Source organism: Malus domestica, chromosome 12, assembly GCF_042453785.1.
Source record: "Malus domestica chromosome 12, GDT2T_hap1".
In the NCBI taxonomy this organism is placed as follows: Eukaryota; Viridiplantae; Streptophyta; class Magnoliopsida; order Rosales; family Rosaceae; genus Malus; species Malus domestica.
The window spans coordinates 23,080,808-23,097,039 of NC_091672.1; the positions used below are offsets into that span (position 1 = coordinate 23,080,808).

At 39.4% G+C, this 16,232-nt stretch overlaps 4 protein-coding genes across 10 annotated transcripts; 2 read left to right on the forward strand and 2 right to left on the reverse strand.

Annotated features, from left to right (window-relative positions):
- LOC103413849 (pentatricopeptide repeat-containing protein At3g09060) lies at positions 1-4,693 on the forward strand. 7 transcript variants are annotated; one of them, XM_029089631.2, is made up of 4 exons: positions 1-2,497; positions 2,978-3,098; positions 3,660-3,818; positions 3,993-4,693. In XM_029089631.2, the coding sequence occupies exon 1, from the start codon at positions 123-125 to the stop codon at positions 2,211-2,213; it is 2,091 nt and encodes a 696-aa protein (XP_028945464.1). In that variant the 5' UTR covers positions 1-122; the 3' UTR covers positions 2,214-2,497; positions 2,978-3,098; positions 3,660-3,818; positions 3,993-4,693. The 7 variants fall into 7 exon arrangements, with proteins under 7 accessions (XP_028945464.1, XP_028945466.1, XP_070665990.1 ...); XM_029089633.2 differs by having other exon boundaries at positions 8-2,497; positions 2,992-3,098; XM_029089632.2 differs by having other exon boundaries at positions 19-2,497; positions 2,973-3,098.
- LOC103450542 (uncharacterized) lies at positions 3,372-4,628 on the reverse strand. Its single transcript, XM_008389911.4, is given in 4 exon segments — positions 3,372-3,856; positions 3,859-4,035; positions 4,148-4,255; positions 4,257-4,628. Coding segments are annotated over 4 exon segments (924 nt in total). The 3' UTR covers positions 3,372-3,589.
- An 890-nt stretch (positions 4,694-5,583) lies between the features above and the next one.
- LOC103450541 (protein NRT1/ PTR FAMILY 8.2-like) lies at positions 5,584-8,168 on the reverse strand. The gene is made up of 4 exons (XM_008389910.4): positions 8,033-8,168; positions 7,718-7,935; positions 7,095-7,645; positions 5,584-6,558 (listed from the first exon to the last, which is right to left on the reverse strand). The coding sequence occupies exons 1-4, from the start codon at positions 8,136-8,138 to the stop codon at positions 5,727-5,729; spliced, it is 1,707 nt and encodes a 568-aa protein (XP_008388132.2). The 5' UTR covers positions 8,139-8,168; the 3' UTR covers positions 5,584-5,726.
- Positions 8,169-11,592: 3,424 nt separating this feature from the next.
- LOC114825508 (uncharacterized) lies at positions 11,593-16,145 on the forward strand. Its single transcript, XM_070809143.1, has 7 exons — positions 11,593-12,604; positions 12,716-13,865; positions 13,964-14,275; positions 14,361-14,463; positions 14,550-15,187; positions 15,450-15,505; positions 15,706-16,145. Exons 1-7 carry the CDS (start codon positions 11,593-11,595, stop codon positions 16,143-16,145), a joined length of 3,711 nt encoding a protein of 1,236 aa, XP_070665244.1.
- The last annotated feature ends 87 nt before the right edge of the window (positions 16,146-16,232 follow it).

Here is a 16,232-nt window from a genome sequence, read left to right on the forward strand (position 1 = left end):
GCTTCTCATCCATTTCAGACTTCCAGCCGCCCGAAAATTTATGGGCGGAACGAAAGCACCCCCATAACATGCCGTAACAATGAGACACAGCAACCACACAAATTTGCAACTCTGCCACTGCCATGGTCGACTTCCCCAAGTCTCTCTCGCCGAAGCGAGTCCTGAAGCTCCTCAAAGCCGAGAAGAACCCTCATTCCGCACTCGCCCTGCTCGACTCAGCGACCCGCCACCCGAACTACAACCACTCCCCCGACGTCTTCCACCACATTCTTCGTCGGCTCGTGGACCCGAAGCTCGTCGTTCACGTCGAGCGGGTGGTCGAGCTGATTCGGACCCAGAAATGCAAGTGCCCCGAGGACGTGGCATTGACGGTGATCAAAGCGTATACGAAAAACTCCATGCCCGATAAAGCGTTGGCCGTGTTTCAGCAAATGGAAGAGATTTTTGGGTGTGCGCCCGGCGTAAGGTCGTACAATTCGCTGCTGAATGCGTTCATTGAGTCGAACCAATGGGACCGAGCTGAGAAATTTTTTGCTTATTTCGAAACGGTGGGTTTGGAGCCAAATTTGCAAACTTATAATGTTCTGATCAAGATTTCGTGCAAGAAGAAGCAGTTTGAGAAGGCTAGAGGGTTGCTGAATTGGATGTGGGAAAAGGGTTTGGAGCCTGATGTGTTTAGTTATGGGACTTTGATCAACGGGCTTGCGAAAGGTGGGAACTTGAGTGATGCATTGGAGGTGTTTGATGAAATGTTTGAGAGAGGGGTTGGTCCTGATGTGATGTGTTATAATATTTTGATTGATGGTTTTTTCCGGAAAGGCGATAGTGTGAGTGCCAATGAGATTTGGGAGAGGTTGGTGAAGGACTCAGAGGTTTATCCTAATATTGTTACTTATAACGTTATGATCAATGGTTTGTGTAAATGTGGGAAGTTCAGTGAGAGTTTAGAGATATGGAATCGGATGAAGACAAATGATCGAGGGCCTGACTTGTATACTTGTAGTTCTTTGATTCATGGGTTGTGCAAAGCAGGGAATGTGGATGGGGCTGAGAGAGTTTATAAAGAGATGGTTGATAAAGGGGTTGTTCCGGATGTGGTTGTCTATAATGCAATGCTCAATGGGTTCTGTATAGCAGGGAAGACTAAAGAGTGCTTTGAGCTGTGGGACATGATGGAGATGTGTGGTTGTCGTAATGTTGTGAGTTATAACACATTGATTAGAGGGTTGTTTGAAAACGAGAAGGTTGATGAAGCAATTTCTGTCTGGGGACTAATGTGTGATAAGGCTTGTGTTGCAGATGCCACAACCTATGGAGTATTAATCCATGGACTGTGTAGAAATGGGTATTTAAACAAGGCTTTGCAGATTTTAAAAGTGGCAGAAAACACAGGAGCTGATCTGGATGCCTTTGCGTATTCGTCAATGATTAATGGGTTATGCAAGGAAGGGATACTAGATGAAGCAGCCAGGCTAGTGGGTAAGATGGATAAGTGTGGCTATGAACCGAATTCTCATGTTTGCAATGCATTGATATACGGGTATATCCAAGCTTCCAAACTTGAAGATGCCATTTTGTTTTTTAGAGGAATGTGCACCAAGTTTTGCTCTCCAAATGTTATCTCCTACAATACTCTCATAAATGGTTTATGCAAAGCAGAAAGATTTAGTGACGCATATGTGTTTGTGAGGGAAATGCTGGAAAAAGGATGGAAGCCGGATGTGATCACATATAGCTTGTTAATCGATGGCCTTTGTCAAGGCAAAAAGATTGACATGGCCCTCAACGTGTGGCATCAAGCCCTTGACAAGGGCTTCGAGCCTGATGTAACTATGCATAACATTATAATTCATGGTCTTTGCTCTGCAGGCAAGGCTGAAGATGCTTTGCAGCTTTATTTTCAGATGTGGCGTTGGGACTGCGTTCCAAATCTTGTAACCTACAACACCCTAATGGAGGGTTTTTACAAAATTACAGACTGTGAAAAGGCATCAGAAATTTGGGCCTGCCTTCTAAAAGACGGACTACAACCAGATATCATCACCTATAATGTTACTCTCAAAGGGTTTTGTTCATGCAGTAGAATATCAGATGCCATTAGGTTTTTAGAAAAGGCTTTACGTCTTGGAATTCTTCCAACTTCCATTACGTGGTACATACTTGTTAGGGCAGTGCTAAACAATGGGACCACTTCAAACTCTTCTTGGGTATAAATTAGCGTGGAAGCAAGTTTTATCTCCAGTTGCTTTTCTTTGATGTCATCACATGCATCGTTTCATCTGGGATCACATGATGTGACCTCCATAGTTTCCTTTTGTTCTCTTGTCATATTTTGTTGGCACTGAGATACTTCAAAACTCCATGTGTCACGAGAAAAGGTCTGTGGAAATATGTCGCTGGGCTAGTCGGTAGGTGCTTGGGATACTACTGATGAGGAATCTGTACAGCAATATTATTCTTCATGAAGAACATGCTTTTCTTCTAAAAGTGACATAAGGTATGATTGATCTGTCTTTTGCCTACATTTGTTTGTTGGGTGTGTTGCATTCTCAGTGCAAAATCTGCCTAATGCAGGTTAAATGCCAATTTTATTGAATCCTGGAAAAGATTAGTTGGCAGAAGAATGAGTTTCTAGAATTCAGATCCAAAATCTTGCTTACCAGGTTTAATATCAATGGCCATTTAGTTATCAATTCTGGGTTGTATTGCACATAGTGGGTTTTATTTAGAACATATAGAACGTCGAAGACATTACTTATAAATTTAAAGTCTTGAGGCCTGTCTTAGCATGAATTATAATAATTAAAAGCTCATGAAGCATCATATATGGTAACTAAGTGCCATAGGTTTTGGTGATTGCAGTAATATCACCAAGATCACCTTTTGATGATGCAAAAGCAAAGTGGCTTGATGTATCAAATCCAAGGTGTGAGATTTACTTGGGGTTATTAATCATGCTATATTTGTAATAGGGCAGAGCTCCTGATGCAGGTTGGATGCCATCTTTAAAGTCACTATTTGGCACACGTGTGGCTTTTGCGAGATTTGTATCATTAACCTTCCTCACCAGATTCAATTTCTGCGGCTACTGCTTTCAGGTCAACATGCATTTTGTTGTACACTAGTGCGTATAGAACATTTAGAAGGTCATACATACACTAGTGGATTCATAAAGCATCATATATGTAACTCGGTTACATAGTTTTTGGTGATTACAGTAGTATCACTAAGATCACCTTTTGATGATGCAAAATTAAAGGCTTGATGTATCAAACCCAAGTTGTAAGATTTACTTGGGTTTATTGATCATGCTATATTTGTGTAGCGGAGCAGTAGTGCATCATTTCCATTCGTCTTTTTGGGCAGTTAAATTCTAGAAATGTCTATTAGATTTTCTCATATTTTCGAGATAGTCTACACTTTTAATTGGATAACGTAAAAGAGTTATGGCTAAAATTTTTACAATTGAGTTGATCAGGAAAAAACATGTTATATCTATGTAGACCTAAGCTATGTTTAGTAATATAGTTGAGGCCGAAAATTTTACAGCATAATATTTTTGCTTCTAAGGGTAGGGCAAGGCAGGGCGTCATCTTCTTTCTTCCTGTGTCTTCCCCTCTTCTGTACTTTCTGTTTCTGATAACATTTTCTGCTCATAGATGACCTGAGAAACCAAACCCACAAAAATTGCCCCGAGAAATGCAACTTTTCTCCAATCAGGTGTTGAAGTGATGAAAGAGTCGGCAAGTTGTACGAGTAGCAGACCAATTAGTGCAAGGTAAATGTTCGTCCTGGTTTCGGATCCTGCACTTTTTTTGGTAAGCTCCTTGATTTTATTTATTTCCTCGGTAGCATCTACTTTTTTTTTTTCGGCTTGCCCTGGGTCAAATTCTTAAAAAATAACCCTTTGTTTCGCTCTTTTTCAATCTGACCTTCGAATGCTTCTAACTCGTTTTCGTTTTTCTCCATCTCCTCTATGTTCACTCCTGCAGATTCCTCAAAGGCCTGCATGCGGCTGTTTATATTCTCCAATATCTGCTAATCACAAACGATTAAGAATTTAATCCAAGTTATCCAACAGAAGTGTATAGCAAGTCGTGTTTTTTATCTTTAATGCGGTGCATGGAGCAGGAACTTAAAAACAGACCCTGTCGCTGGCTTCATCCAGGTCTTTGAGAGCATCTTCTCCAATCTTGTCAAACTCGGCGTTTGCCTCCTCTCCAAATTTGGTAAGATACTCTGACCTTTCATCCAAAGTAATCGGCAAGACGGACCTTCTGAGCTTGAAGCATTGCTATCCTCACCAGCAACTCTTGCTTGCGAGTGTCGCCTTCAGGAGGGGAAGCATCTGACTCCGAATCAGAATCATTGGACTTGCTGAATCGCAAGACGGAATTCTTGGCGTTGGACAATCGTCCTGTGTGTAAACTGGCATGTTTGGTGGGGGTGAAGGAGGTTTGAATGAGCTTGAGGCCAATCATCTTATCCGTTTTCAGTGCTGGCTTTAAGTTTGGATAAAGGGGAGAGAGAGAGAGAGAGAGAGAGAGAGAGAGAGAGAGACTTGTACATCGACAGTTAAAACTGTTGAGAGTGCTTTTTAGCCTCTCATCTGGCGTTGTATTATCCATTGCTCTAAAAAAGGTGTTTCTTAGACTAAAAAGTTCTTGTTAAAAGAGTGGGATTTATCACCTAATTGTTCCTCTCGTTCTATTTCTGTACCGATAATTGCCAACCGATGACATGCTTACTTACCTTGAATGAGTAGTTGAATCATTATAACGACTAAATTTTTTATGTTTACTAACACAAAGGTATTAGAATTATTTTCATTCGTGACTTTCCTGTGTTTACTCACACAAAGGTATTATGATTCTTTAGTATTCTTGACCCCTCATGTGTTTATACGGAATAAAAAAAATATGTAGTTCACATATATTACAATCGACAATACAATGCCTGGAAATTAGGAATTAGGTTGCTTATACGGAGTTGTTGATCTCATTCTTATACCTTTTGTTTTCTACTTTCTTGATTCATGACTTTTTTTTCGTCCGAAGTAAGCAAGCATGACACAAAAAAATGCAGCATTCGACCTATCATTTTCTTTTCGCCTCCTAGCTAAATTGGTCCATGAGATTGAATAACTTCTCATTTTGGTCCTTGAGATTTAAAGTCGATAGTATTGGTCTCTGAGTTTATCCACTGTCAATAATTTTGGTTATTCTAAGAAAAATCTTCATTAAATAAGAATAAAATGACAAAAATACCCTAAATTGACAAAAACTGAGGGCATTTTTGTCATTTTAATCTTTATTTAATAGGGTTGTTCATTGAAGGATCAAAATAATTGATTGTAGAATTCAGGGACCACTCTCTATCGATTTCAAATCTGAATGATCAAAGTAAGGAATTATTCCAATCTCAATGACCATTTTAGCTAAAATATCTTTCTTCTTTTTTACTTCCTCTCCCTCAACTTAAATAAGTGAATGGGTGATGAATAAAAATGCATAGTTCAACCATGAACATACGAATGATTAATTGCCATAAAGTCAACAAAATGCTACGAAAAATTCACAAACACACATTAAATCAAATCTTGAAATCAACGCACAAATCCTCCAACAAATATTTTCCAACACCAACATTAAAATCAAATAAAAAAAAAAAAACTAAAATGGCAGACAGCCAGAAGATTAACAAGTGCCACTCCACCACCCTGCATATCATTGAGCACACCCAGTCACCTTCTTGTAAGTGTACCACTTAGCAATCCAGAGGTACACCAAGAAATTAATAACGCTCAGAATAGCCAACAGCCAATAAAAATAGTCCAGGTGTCCCCTGTTAAGGTTATCCGGAATCCACCCAAGATTCCCATTCTTCGTGGTAACTTTAGTTACCACAGTAACTAGCAGAGTGCTGAGGTAATTCCCCAGTGCAACAGTGGTCAGTGACAGTGCAGAGCACAAGCTTCTCATGGCGTCAGGCGCCTGGTCGTAAAAAAACTCCATCTGCCCAATGAAGGTGAAAACCTCAGCACACCCAATGATGAAATACTGCGGGACCTGCCAGAAAATCGACATGGGAATGTACTCTAGGTCGTAGTAATTATATTTTTTGACAGTGGCAAGCCTAACGACCTCCAAAACCCCAGCAACAACCATGGAGAATATGGAGAGTGCTAGGCCGATTCCCATCCGTTGAAGCGTCCTGAAGCCTCGTTCGTGGCCCGTGAAGTGCCTGGCGAGGGGGACGATGAGCCTGTCGTATATCGGAGCCCAGAAGATGACGCTGACAGTGTCGAAGAGGGAGAGGGAGGCTGATGGGATTTTGAAGTTTGGGCCCATGTGTTGGTCTAGGGTGTTGCCTTGGAGGACAAACATTGTGCTCATTTGGCCGTAGACGGTGGCGAAGACTATACCAGACGCCCAGATGGGGAGGAGTCTGATGATGGATTTCAGCTCCTCTACTTGTGTCACTGTGCAGAGGCTCCATGGGCTTGGCAATTCCTTGGCACGGTTTGTCTCTGACTCCACGGCTGCCTTGTCAAAGAACCTGAAATTTGAAAAATATTATTATACAGAAATTATCTTTACATGAAGTCCGTAAAAAAAGAAAAATATTAGTTATATTGTTCAGAACACATCAATAAAAATACATTGAAATGTTTATTAACAATCAAAGTGTCCTTCAACTTGAAAGTGTTTTTACGAAGAAGCATATGGTAAGTGCTTCTCAAGAAAGCACTTCTATGACTCAGAAAGACGGTTAAGTATTTATACAAAACGTAGTCAGAAGCGCTTGTGGTTGTCCGTAAGCACTTTTAGCCTTTCTAGGTGAGGTCCCAAACAAGAGATTTGAATATGCTTTTAAAACGGTTAAGAACGCTTTCACATAGTCATAAGTATTTTTTAGAATGTTGGACATGAGATTAAAATTGTTGCTGCTAGCTAGGTTATAAAAACTCTGGTTGTTCAAGAAGAGAAGCACTCAAGATTCTTGTGAAAAGTTTCGACGCGCTTTTAGAAAAATCGCTTAAAATGAGCAAAAGTGTTTCCCATTGAAATTCTAGCTGTGTGCTAGCTTCTTACCCTAATTGGTTGGTGTGCTCAAGCTTCCGGCTTCCTTGGATGTTGCACTCCTCATCTGCAGTCTCATAGAGAAGAGACTTGTCAGCAGGAACTTTCACTTTGTGTTTCCTGATGGATGCAGCAACCACCTGAGCAATCCTTGTGAGGGGACTCCCGCCTGGTTTCTGAAGACGATATAACTTGCTTCCCAAGAAAAAGAACACAACTGCAATCCCCATTGCAACAGCTGGGACTCCGAACCCCCAATTCCATCCCACATTCATTTGCATCCAGACCAAAACTGTGGAAGCAATAAGCGCACCGACATTGATTGACATGTAAAACCAGTTGAAGAAGGAGCTCTTCTTCTTCCTCTCAGTCTCGTCAGTTTCATCAAATTGATCTGCGCCGAAGGATGAAACGCATGGCTTGATTCCACCAGTACCTACTGCAATCAAGTACAGAGCTACAAAGCAGGTCGCTCTTTGGGATGATGTTGAGTTGCAACCAGAGCTATCGCAATGCGGTTTTAATCCATTGATAGATGCAGTGAGGGTCAAGAGTGTCATACCCTAGAATAAAAACAACAATTCTTCAATATATAGCCTCTTGAAGAACACAATTTGTATTTGGACCAAACTTACAAGAACATAAACGATTGAAAAGATGGCAATTGTCCAATATCTTCCCAAGTATGCATCAGCTAGGAAGGCTCCTATCAATGGCGTTGCGTAGCACGTCCCTGACCAATTAGAGACGCTGGTTGCTGCCGTGACATTTCCCATGCCGAGACGTTTCTCGAGATAGTTCACTAGATTGGTACTCATTCCATAGTATGCCAATCTTTCACAGCACTCATTTCCTGCAACAGGATTATTTAGTGATCAACATGAGGGCGCCATAAAATACCATGAACAAATCAAAATAAAAAATCAAATTCATAACCAATAAAACCATACCGAGAATAAAGCGGCATGCCTTCCAATTTCCAGTCTTCTTCTTGTTAGCCGGTTTTTTATGGATGTCCAGAGTCCCATCGTTCGTGTAAAAATCATCGCCCACCATAGCTGCAGATTAGCTATCGTTCGAGTTCCAGACCTTTTTTTCTTGGTATCACTACAAGAAAAATGAGCTTTGGGTACAAAACAAAGGGCACAATTGAGAAATTTGTGTCAGTTTGACCACCAAAAAGGTTAAACAGTTCCCATTCCATAGAGGGCACCATCTATTGTGCCCAATGTTAAAAAAAGTAGACACAAAACAGTAATGGGCACGGAAACCGTGCCCAATGGGGTCAGATGACAACGTTTTTACGAAAGATGGGCACAAAAAACATTTTGTGTCTATAAAAATTATTTGTCAGAGGCACTATATGTTCTCTCTCGTTTGTCTTTACCTCCTCTAGTACACCAATAATTAAAATTTATAAAATTGTGGTAAATAATGGTGTGGAGCTGTTTATTACTGTACAATATTTTAGCCTCAAAATAAGTTAGCAATAATGTTGTTCAAATTCGTTTTTGGCAACAGCTGAACCTCAGATCTCTTAATTACAAGTAAAGAAGAATATCACTACACCGTAGTACTAAGTAACGTGTTTTAGATTAACAAAGGATCATTTCCAGCTGCAATGAATGTTTGTTAGATTCGTATATTTTTGAACTACTTTTTGGATTGTTATCTTCTTGCAGGTTTGGTTTTTATACTTGGTGATATGGTTTTTGGTTTTATAGTAAGTGTTTCTTTTTTTTTTGACTGTATTAAAAGACCTTTATGCAGTGACACATAACCAACAATTATTTTTTTTACTGTATTAAAAGTCTTTTTTTCCTGTATTAAAAGACCTTTATGCAGTGACATAGAACCAACAATAATTTTTTTTTACTGTATTAAAGTCCTTTATGCAGTGACACATAACCAACAAATGTGCCCTTAGTGTTGGTAGACAAATGAGTTAATAATTGTAGATTCCTTTTTATGACACTAATATAGAAATTGTGCCCACTAAATATTAAAAAAAATAATAAATCACTCTACTGTCGTTGGGTCTTCAAATAGAGAATATATCTTAATAATTATAAATTCCTTTTTCTGACACAAATGTTAGAAATTGTGTCCAGTAAATATTAATAAATAATAAATCACTCTGTAACAAAGGAATGTGTTGGCACAATTATGGATTTGTGCCCAAATTCTGGTATAAAACCTCTGCACTCCCTTACTAATTTGCATATGGAAAATTAGAAGGTTGCTTCATACACTTGTGTTCTTTTGAATTTGATCAAGTTCTACATCATTCAAAATGGCAGACAGGCGACGTCGCGGAGTTAGAATTGGAACCGAATCTCCAGCATCACATTCATCTATTGCTTCCAACATTACAACAGCAAATTCCACAACGAATCCTCCAGCTCAACGTCCAAGACAACATGTTAATGGTGGGCGCATACCTCGTTCTATTGATAATCAGTACATTCTTACTACTGTTGCTGATGGTCGCCTTGGCTACGCATTACCCTCCAATAACGGCTATGTACGTGCACCTCAAGGACGTGTATTGCCAACATGGGCAAACCCAGGTAGGACAGAACAATACCCTGTTAATTTGGTTTCTGCTGAAACAACAACTGAAGAGTCTACTAGTTCTGTCCTTATTATTGAAGAACCACGCACTTATGAAGCACAAGTTCGTCCTACAGGCCTGTCTGTCCCACAGATGACCTCACGAAATATGCAGAATGTTACCGTTGAGATTTTAAGCAGCGACGACGAGGACAATTAATATATTTTGTATTATGTTATATTTCACTGGTGTGTGAAAAATATAATTATCTTATGCTATGCTTGACTCCTATTGGGTACGCTTATCAACTTATGTAGTATTACAATATAATAATATTTTCTTTTTAATTGGCCCATGATATAGATACTCCCAGCATTATATATTTTTTGGTTTATAATTATGTTTCTCGTTTGGTTCATACCGCACAAATCAATGAACTCACAACGTGTCAACGCAAGCATTATGACACTTTACCAGTAAAAGAAAAGAAAAAATAAAAGAAAAAGGGAAAAAAATGAAAGAACAAATCAAGCCTGACAGGCAAGCCTTTGATCATGCTAATTTGCTAATCCAAGCCTGCTTGGCGCCGTAGCTTCATTCCACGGAAAAGGAACAATCTTTCTTCCTCCAAAAGTTGGCACTTTTCAGGCTTCCTTCAATGCGAATTCAGAATTCCTGAATTCCCACCTGTACCCTTCTCTCACTTCCCTCGATTCTTTCCGATTTCAGGTACTTATCCAATTCCTTTTCAGAATTGATCAATCGGGGTGTCTGTATATCTAACATATTCAGTTTGGGTTTCTGTAAATGTAGCTGCACATCTAGGCAAAGGAAAATCCAACCTTGCCCATCTGGGCAGAGGAATCATAACTACAAACACAAAATTATCTTTATCCCAGTAATTTCTGAACGGCCGGTGCCTAGTTCCTACTCAACTCCTTGTTTTGCTCCAAATCGCACATCTATTGTGGCTTTCTTCAGGTATTTGAATTTTATATATGTTTTTTTTTCTGTTCTTATTTGGTGGCTCGCTTGGATAATCGAAAAACATGGGAGAGAGATTGAACTGTTTTGTTTCTACGATTTGCTGGTACTCAATTTGTTTGGTGAAATTTTCTTTGTGGTCTGATATATAGCATGAATAAAACAAGAAGTAATCGAAAAACATGGGAGAGATGCTGGTAGTCAATTTGTTTAGTGAAATTTTCTTTTTGGTCATGAGGTAACCTCAGTGACAATGTTTAGGCCTGTGACCTTTCCCATAGGCTACTTATTGATTGGAAGTTCACAATAAAAACTGTTTTCAAGCTAACAGACTTGTAGATTAAGAGGTGTGTAATGCATAAGTGTAAGCCATGAACGTCAGGCTTATCATCCTTCAAATATTATATCAACTGTAATGGAGCCAGCATGATGAAAGTTATATATTACTCACCAGTATGTGCTTTTTTATTTTTTTGACAGAACTGTCTAATAAGGAAATTTGAGATTGTAACAGAGGAACATGGAGTTTTGAGTTGCCATTCCTACTATATTTCTTTCATAATTTATACATAATATGAATAAAACAACAAGGAATCGAACAACATGGGAAAAAGATTGAACCGTTTTGTTTCTGCGATTTGCTGGTACTCAATTTGTTTGGTGAAATTTTCTTTGTGGTCTGATATAATATGAATAAAACAACAAGCATAAGTCTCTCGCAACGTAAGTTGTAGGATTTCAGTAGCAGACTTCAAATGGCGTTCATTGAAACGAAACAAAATTCTATTCAAAGTAGTGTACACCGTTAGTGAATAAGCTACTTCAATGTAGATCACATCTAGTTTTAGTTGGTTTGTGAATTTTGGGATATTAGGTTGGATGTTTAGGAACATTTTTATTTGATTGTCTCAGTTCACTAATCTTATCGTGTAATCATATGTTTTATAATTTCATACGTGCTTGTAGCTAAAGATGAACAAAGAATGGGTGCATCTGAATAGGACGACCAATGAATACTTGATTGGCAGGCGTGCATTCATCAGTAACGCTTTAGACGTTGCTGCCCTTCAAGGAAAAATTAAGTGCCCCTGTCGGCGTTGTTGCAATATGTTTTATCGTGATCCATTTGAAGTCGATGAACACCTCTATGTCGAAGGTATGGATCCCCATTACATAGATATACCTTGGGTTGAACATGGCGAACAGGTGCATACTTCTGATAACATATCAAGTCCAACTACTGAAGCTCTTAATGAAAGAAGCCCCGAAAATTTCATGGCAGCGATGCTTCATGATGTTTTCAGTAACCATGTGCATATGGATGAGTCAGACCATGTTGCTGAATCTTCTTCTGCGTGTGATGAAACAACTGATAATGGCCAATTCGACAACATTCTACGAGAAGCAGATGGAGAATTATATCCAGGTAGTAGGAAGAAAAAGTTGGATTTTGTGGTGAAATTATATCAATCAAAATTGTTATATGGAATGAGTGATGCTGTATTTGGTTCAGTGTTGGCACTAATAAGAGAGCATTTTCCTATGTGCGAGACTCTTCCTCCAAATTTGTACTATACAAAGAAGATTATCCGGGCTTTAGGGTTGGATTACCAAAACATAGATGCGTGTCGAAATAATTGCATGCTATTCTGGAAAGAGCATGTAAATGCCATCGTTTGTGCAAAGTGTGGTGCTAGTAGATATAAGCAGAGGAAGGGAAATTCAGGAACGATCCAATGTACGAAGGTACCAAAAAAGGTTTTACGCTACTTTCCCATAGGTCCTAGACTACAAAGGTTGTACATGTCTCGTTACACAGCTGAGTCAATGATATGGCATTCAGAGATTAGAACTGACGATGGTGTTTTGAGGCACCCTGCTGATTCTCCGGCTTGGAAGCATTTGGATAATACATATCCAGATTTTGCAAGTGAGTGTCGCAATGTCCGTCTTGGGCTTGCAAGCGACGGATTCAATCCGTTTGGTATGCATGGCAAACCCCACAGCACATGGCCTGTTTTAGTTGTAGTTTATAATCTTCCGCCTTAGATGTGCATGAAACAACCTTATATCATGATGTCCCTCCTAATTCCAGGCAAAAAAAGTCCCGGTGATGTAATTGATGTTTTCCTGCAGCCGCTAATTGATGACTTACGACATTTGTGGATGACAGGTTTGCGAACATTTGATAGTCACCATCAAGAAACCTTCACCATGCGTGCTGCATTGTTGTGGACTATCAATGACTTTCCTGCTTATGCCATGCTCTCAGGGTGGAGCACTAGTGGTGAGAAAGCTTGTCCGACTTGCAGTGATGACACCGATTCTTTATGGCTTAAGCATGGGAAAAAGTTTGCATTCATGGGACATAGACGATGGCTCCCGATGTCACACAGGTACTGGAGACATAAAAAAACTTTTAACGGATCTCAAGAATTTCGAAACCCCCCTAAACCAAGAAGTGCCATGGATTGTTTATTGGAAGTGACGGGATTGACCTTCAGATTTGGCAAGGGTGCAAGGGTAAGTGGTCGTAAGCGGGGGTGGAATGATGATGGACACGTACGTGGTCAGTGGACAAAAAAGACAATATTCTTTGAATTGCCTTATTGGAAGGATCTCCTACTACGGCATAACTTGGATGTCATGCATATAGAGAGAAATGTAGCTGAAAATGTTATTGGCACTCTTTTGGAAATTGAAGGGAAAACTAAAGATGGTATTAGGGCAAGGGCTGATCTCGTAGAGTTAGGCATTAGGCATGATCTCCACCCACGGGCAGATGGTGCCCGTACAAAGCTTCCAGCGGCGGAATACAATATGAAACCTGGGGAGAAAAGAATGTTGTGCCAGGTTTTGGAATCAATTCGGGTGCCAGACAACTACTCTTCTAATATCAGCAACTGTGTTAATATTCAAGAAAAGAAGTTAATTGGATTGAAAAGCCACGATTATCATATGCTGATGCAGGTCTTCCTCCCTATTGCAATACGAAAAGTGTTACCGAAATCGGTTATTATAGTGTTGTTAGAGTTGAGCAGATTTTTTCGCCAACTTTGTTCAAAAACTGGAACTGAAGAATTGTTCAATGGCTTGTCAAAAAGCATTGCCTTAACTCTATGCCATCTGGAGAAGTTATTTCCGCCATCATTCTTTACCGTTATGGTACACTTGATAATTCACCTTGCGGATGAAGCTGCTGTTGCTGGCCCGGTCCCATACCGATGGATGTACCCCATTGAAAGGTGTTAGTTTTGTAAAACACCTCCTCAGTTCACTTTGTAATTTTAGTATTTTTTTTCCATCATTACATTTTGCTTAAAGATTTTTGTTCAACAATCAGGTACCTACATCTTCTAAAATCGTATGTGCGCAACAAGAGTCAACCAGAAGGATGTATTGCAGTGGCTGTTAATCTAGATGAGTGTGTATCATTTTGCTCCATGTACATGGAGGACTCTGTTGTTACCCGTCGCAATAGGCCTGGACGTAACTATGATGTGATGCAAGGTGATGCACGGCAAGGACTTCCTTTATTTGGTAGCCAAGGCAAACCAGCAAGTGCTGTTGAAACTGTTTTACTAGAACGTCCGAGGTTTGAAATGGCTCATCGCTATGTCCTTGTAAATTATCCGCAAATGGCAGAATACTTAAGGTATAGTTATAACAATGACATTACCTTAGTACATGTTTCATGGACTAGCGTGGATGTTGAATTGATTTATGTGTTGGTCTTGTAGGAGACATATGTCAGATGTAATTTCCACTCGTGGCAGAAGAACTACCATATATGATGCAGAAAGAGAAGCTTTAGATAGTTTCCCTCAATGGTGTCGGGATAATGTACCTTATATTTGTATTAAGTTTCAATATTAAATTGAGGACTCAATTATGGTGTATTTTTGTAACTATGTTTTAATTCAATGCAGGTACATAATATAGGGGCGAATGATGAGGTAGCTATTAAAGACGATATACGTGCATTGGCTGCTGGACCGATGCAGTGGGTAAACCGTTATACCACGTACATCATGAATGGAAATCGATTTAAGGTTGCTTCTGCTGATCGACATGCACGAACCCAAAATAGTGGTGTTTTTTTAGCATCAGAAGTTAGTAGTTTTGCTACTACCGTCGATAGGAATCCAAGGTATGGAGATGTAGATTATTATGGTGTTGTGACAGATATCATTGAGTTAGATTATCACAATGGTCGGAAGGTTATGCTATTTGAATGTGATTGGTTTGATGTCAAGAGCAAAGGGTTTCGTACTAAGAAGGATGAGTATGGGTTCACTTTAGTTAATTGTGAACATCGTTTACCTCCGGATGACTCATTCATACTGGGGTCACAAGCAACGCAAGTATTTTATGTTCAAGATCCTATTGACACTGATTGGTATGTTGCTACCAAGACAAAGCCACGAGATGTTTACAACATGCTCGATACAGATATAGAAGACCTCAACACAGCACAAGATATAGGAAACACGTCAGGGGATGATGATATGGTTCAAACAAGACCGGATGTTGTAGAAATTGTTGTTGCGGAACGATTATCAGACTTGTAATCATCAGGAACTTATATCTAATTAAACTGTGGTGTAATGAGCAAAAATTGTTATTGCTTGGTCATGTCTTTTGTTATGTAAGCTTATAGTGTACTTCTATTAGGATATAATATTACATATATAACTGAATTTAGTATTTAAGTAAAGCTTTAGAAATCAGATGTAGAGAACAAAGGTTAAACTTGTTTTTCAAAACGTACTAGGCCGGATATCTAAAAACTTGGTTTTGATTAAGTACTGAATTATTTTTCCTCACAGGAACATTGTTTTGCTACTATATGGTAGAAGACCAGAGTTCGAATGGCCCCTCCTACGTTGAATTTCTGGTGCATGTCCATCAACAAATACAGATAAAATGGCGTCATAACTGTTTACGCTTCTTGGGTTTAAATTACAAGTTTTGAGCAACTTCTTGATAGAGTACCCATGGATTCAACAGATAGAAGATAAATTAGATGCTTGCTATGTTAGACCTTCTAGAGATCATAACCATCAAACCATAATCTATGTATAGAGAATCTGTCGCTTGAGCGGCAGAATAAAGTAATACCACCTTCACTTGAGCAGCAGAATACAGTAATACCACCGCTTGAGCGGCTGAACATACTTATACCACCTTCGCTTGAGCGGTTGAACATAGTTATACCACCTTCGCTTGAGCGGCAGAATACAGTAATACCACCGCTTGAGCGGCTGAACATAGTTATACCACCTTCGCTTGAGCGGCCACCGCTTGAGCGGCTGAACATAGTTATACCACCTTCGCTTGAGCGGCAGAATACAGTAATACCACCGCTTGAGCGGCTGAACATAGTTATACCACCTTCGCTTGAGCGACAGAATACAGTAATATTAAAGGTTTTGGACTTCTCCCTCTCTTTTATGGTGCAATTCCCACCACCAAATTCAAAAAATTGGCTTTCCACCACTGCAATACACAATTGTGCCCACTAACTCTTATAATATTAATTAAAAAATAGTTATTATAATAAAAATTGTGCCCACTACTTACAATAATAATTAAAATTCTACCCTATTTCC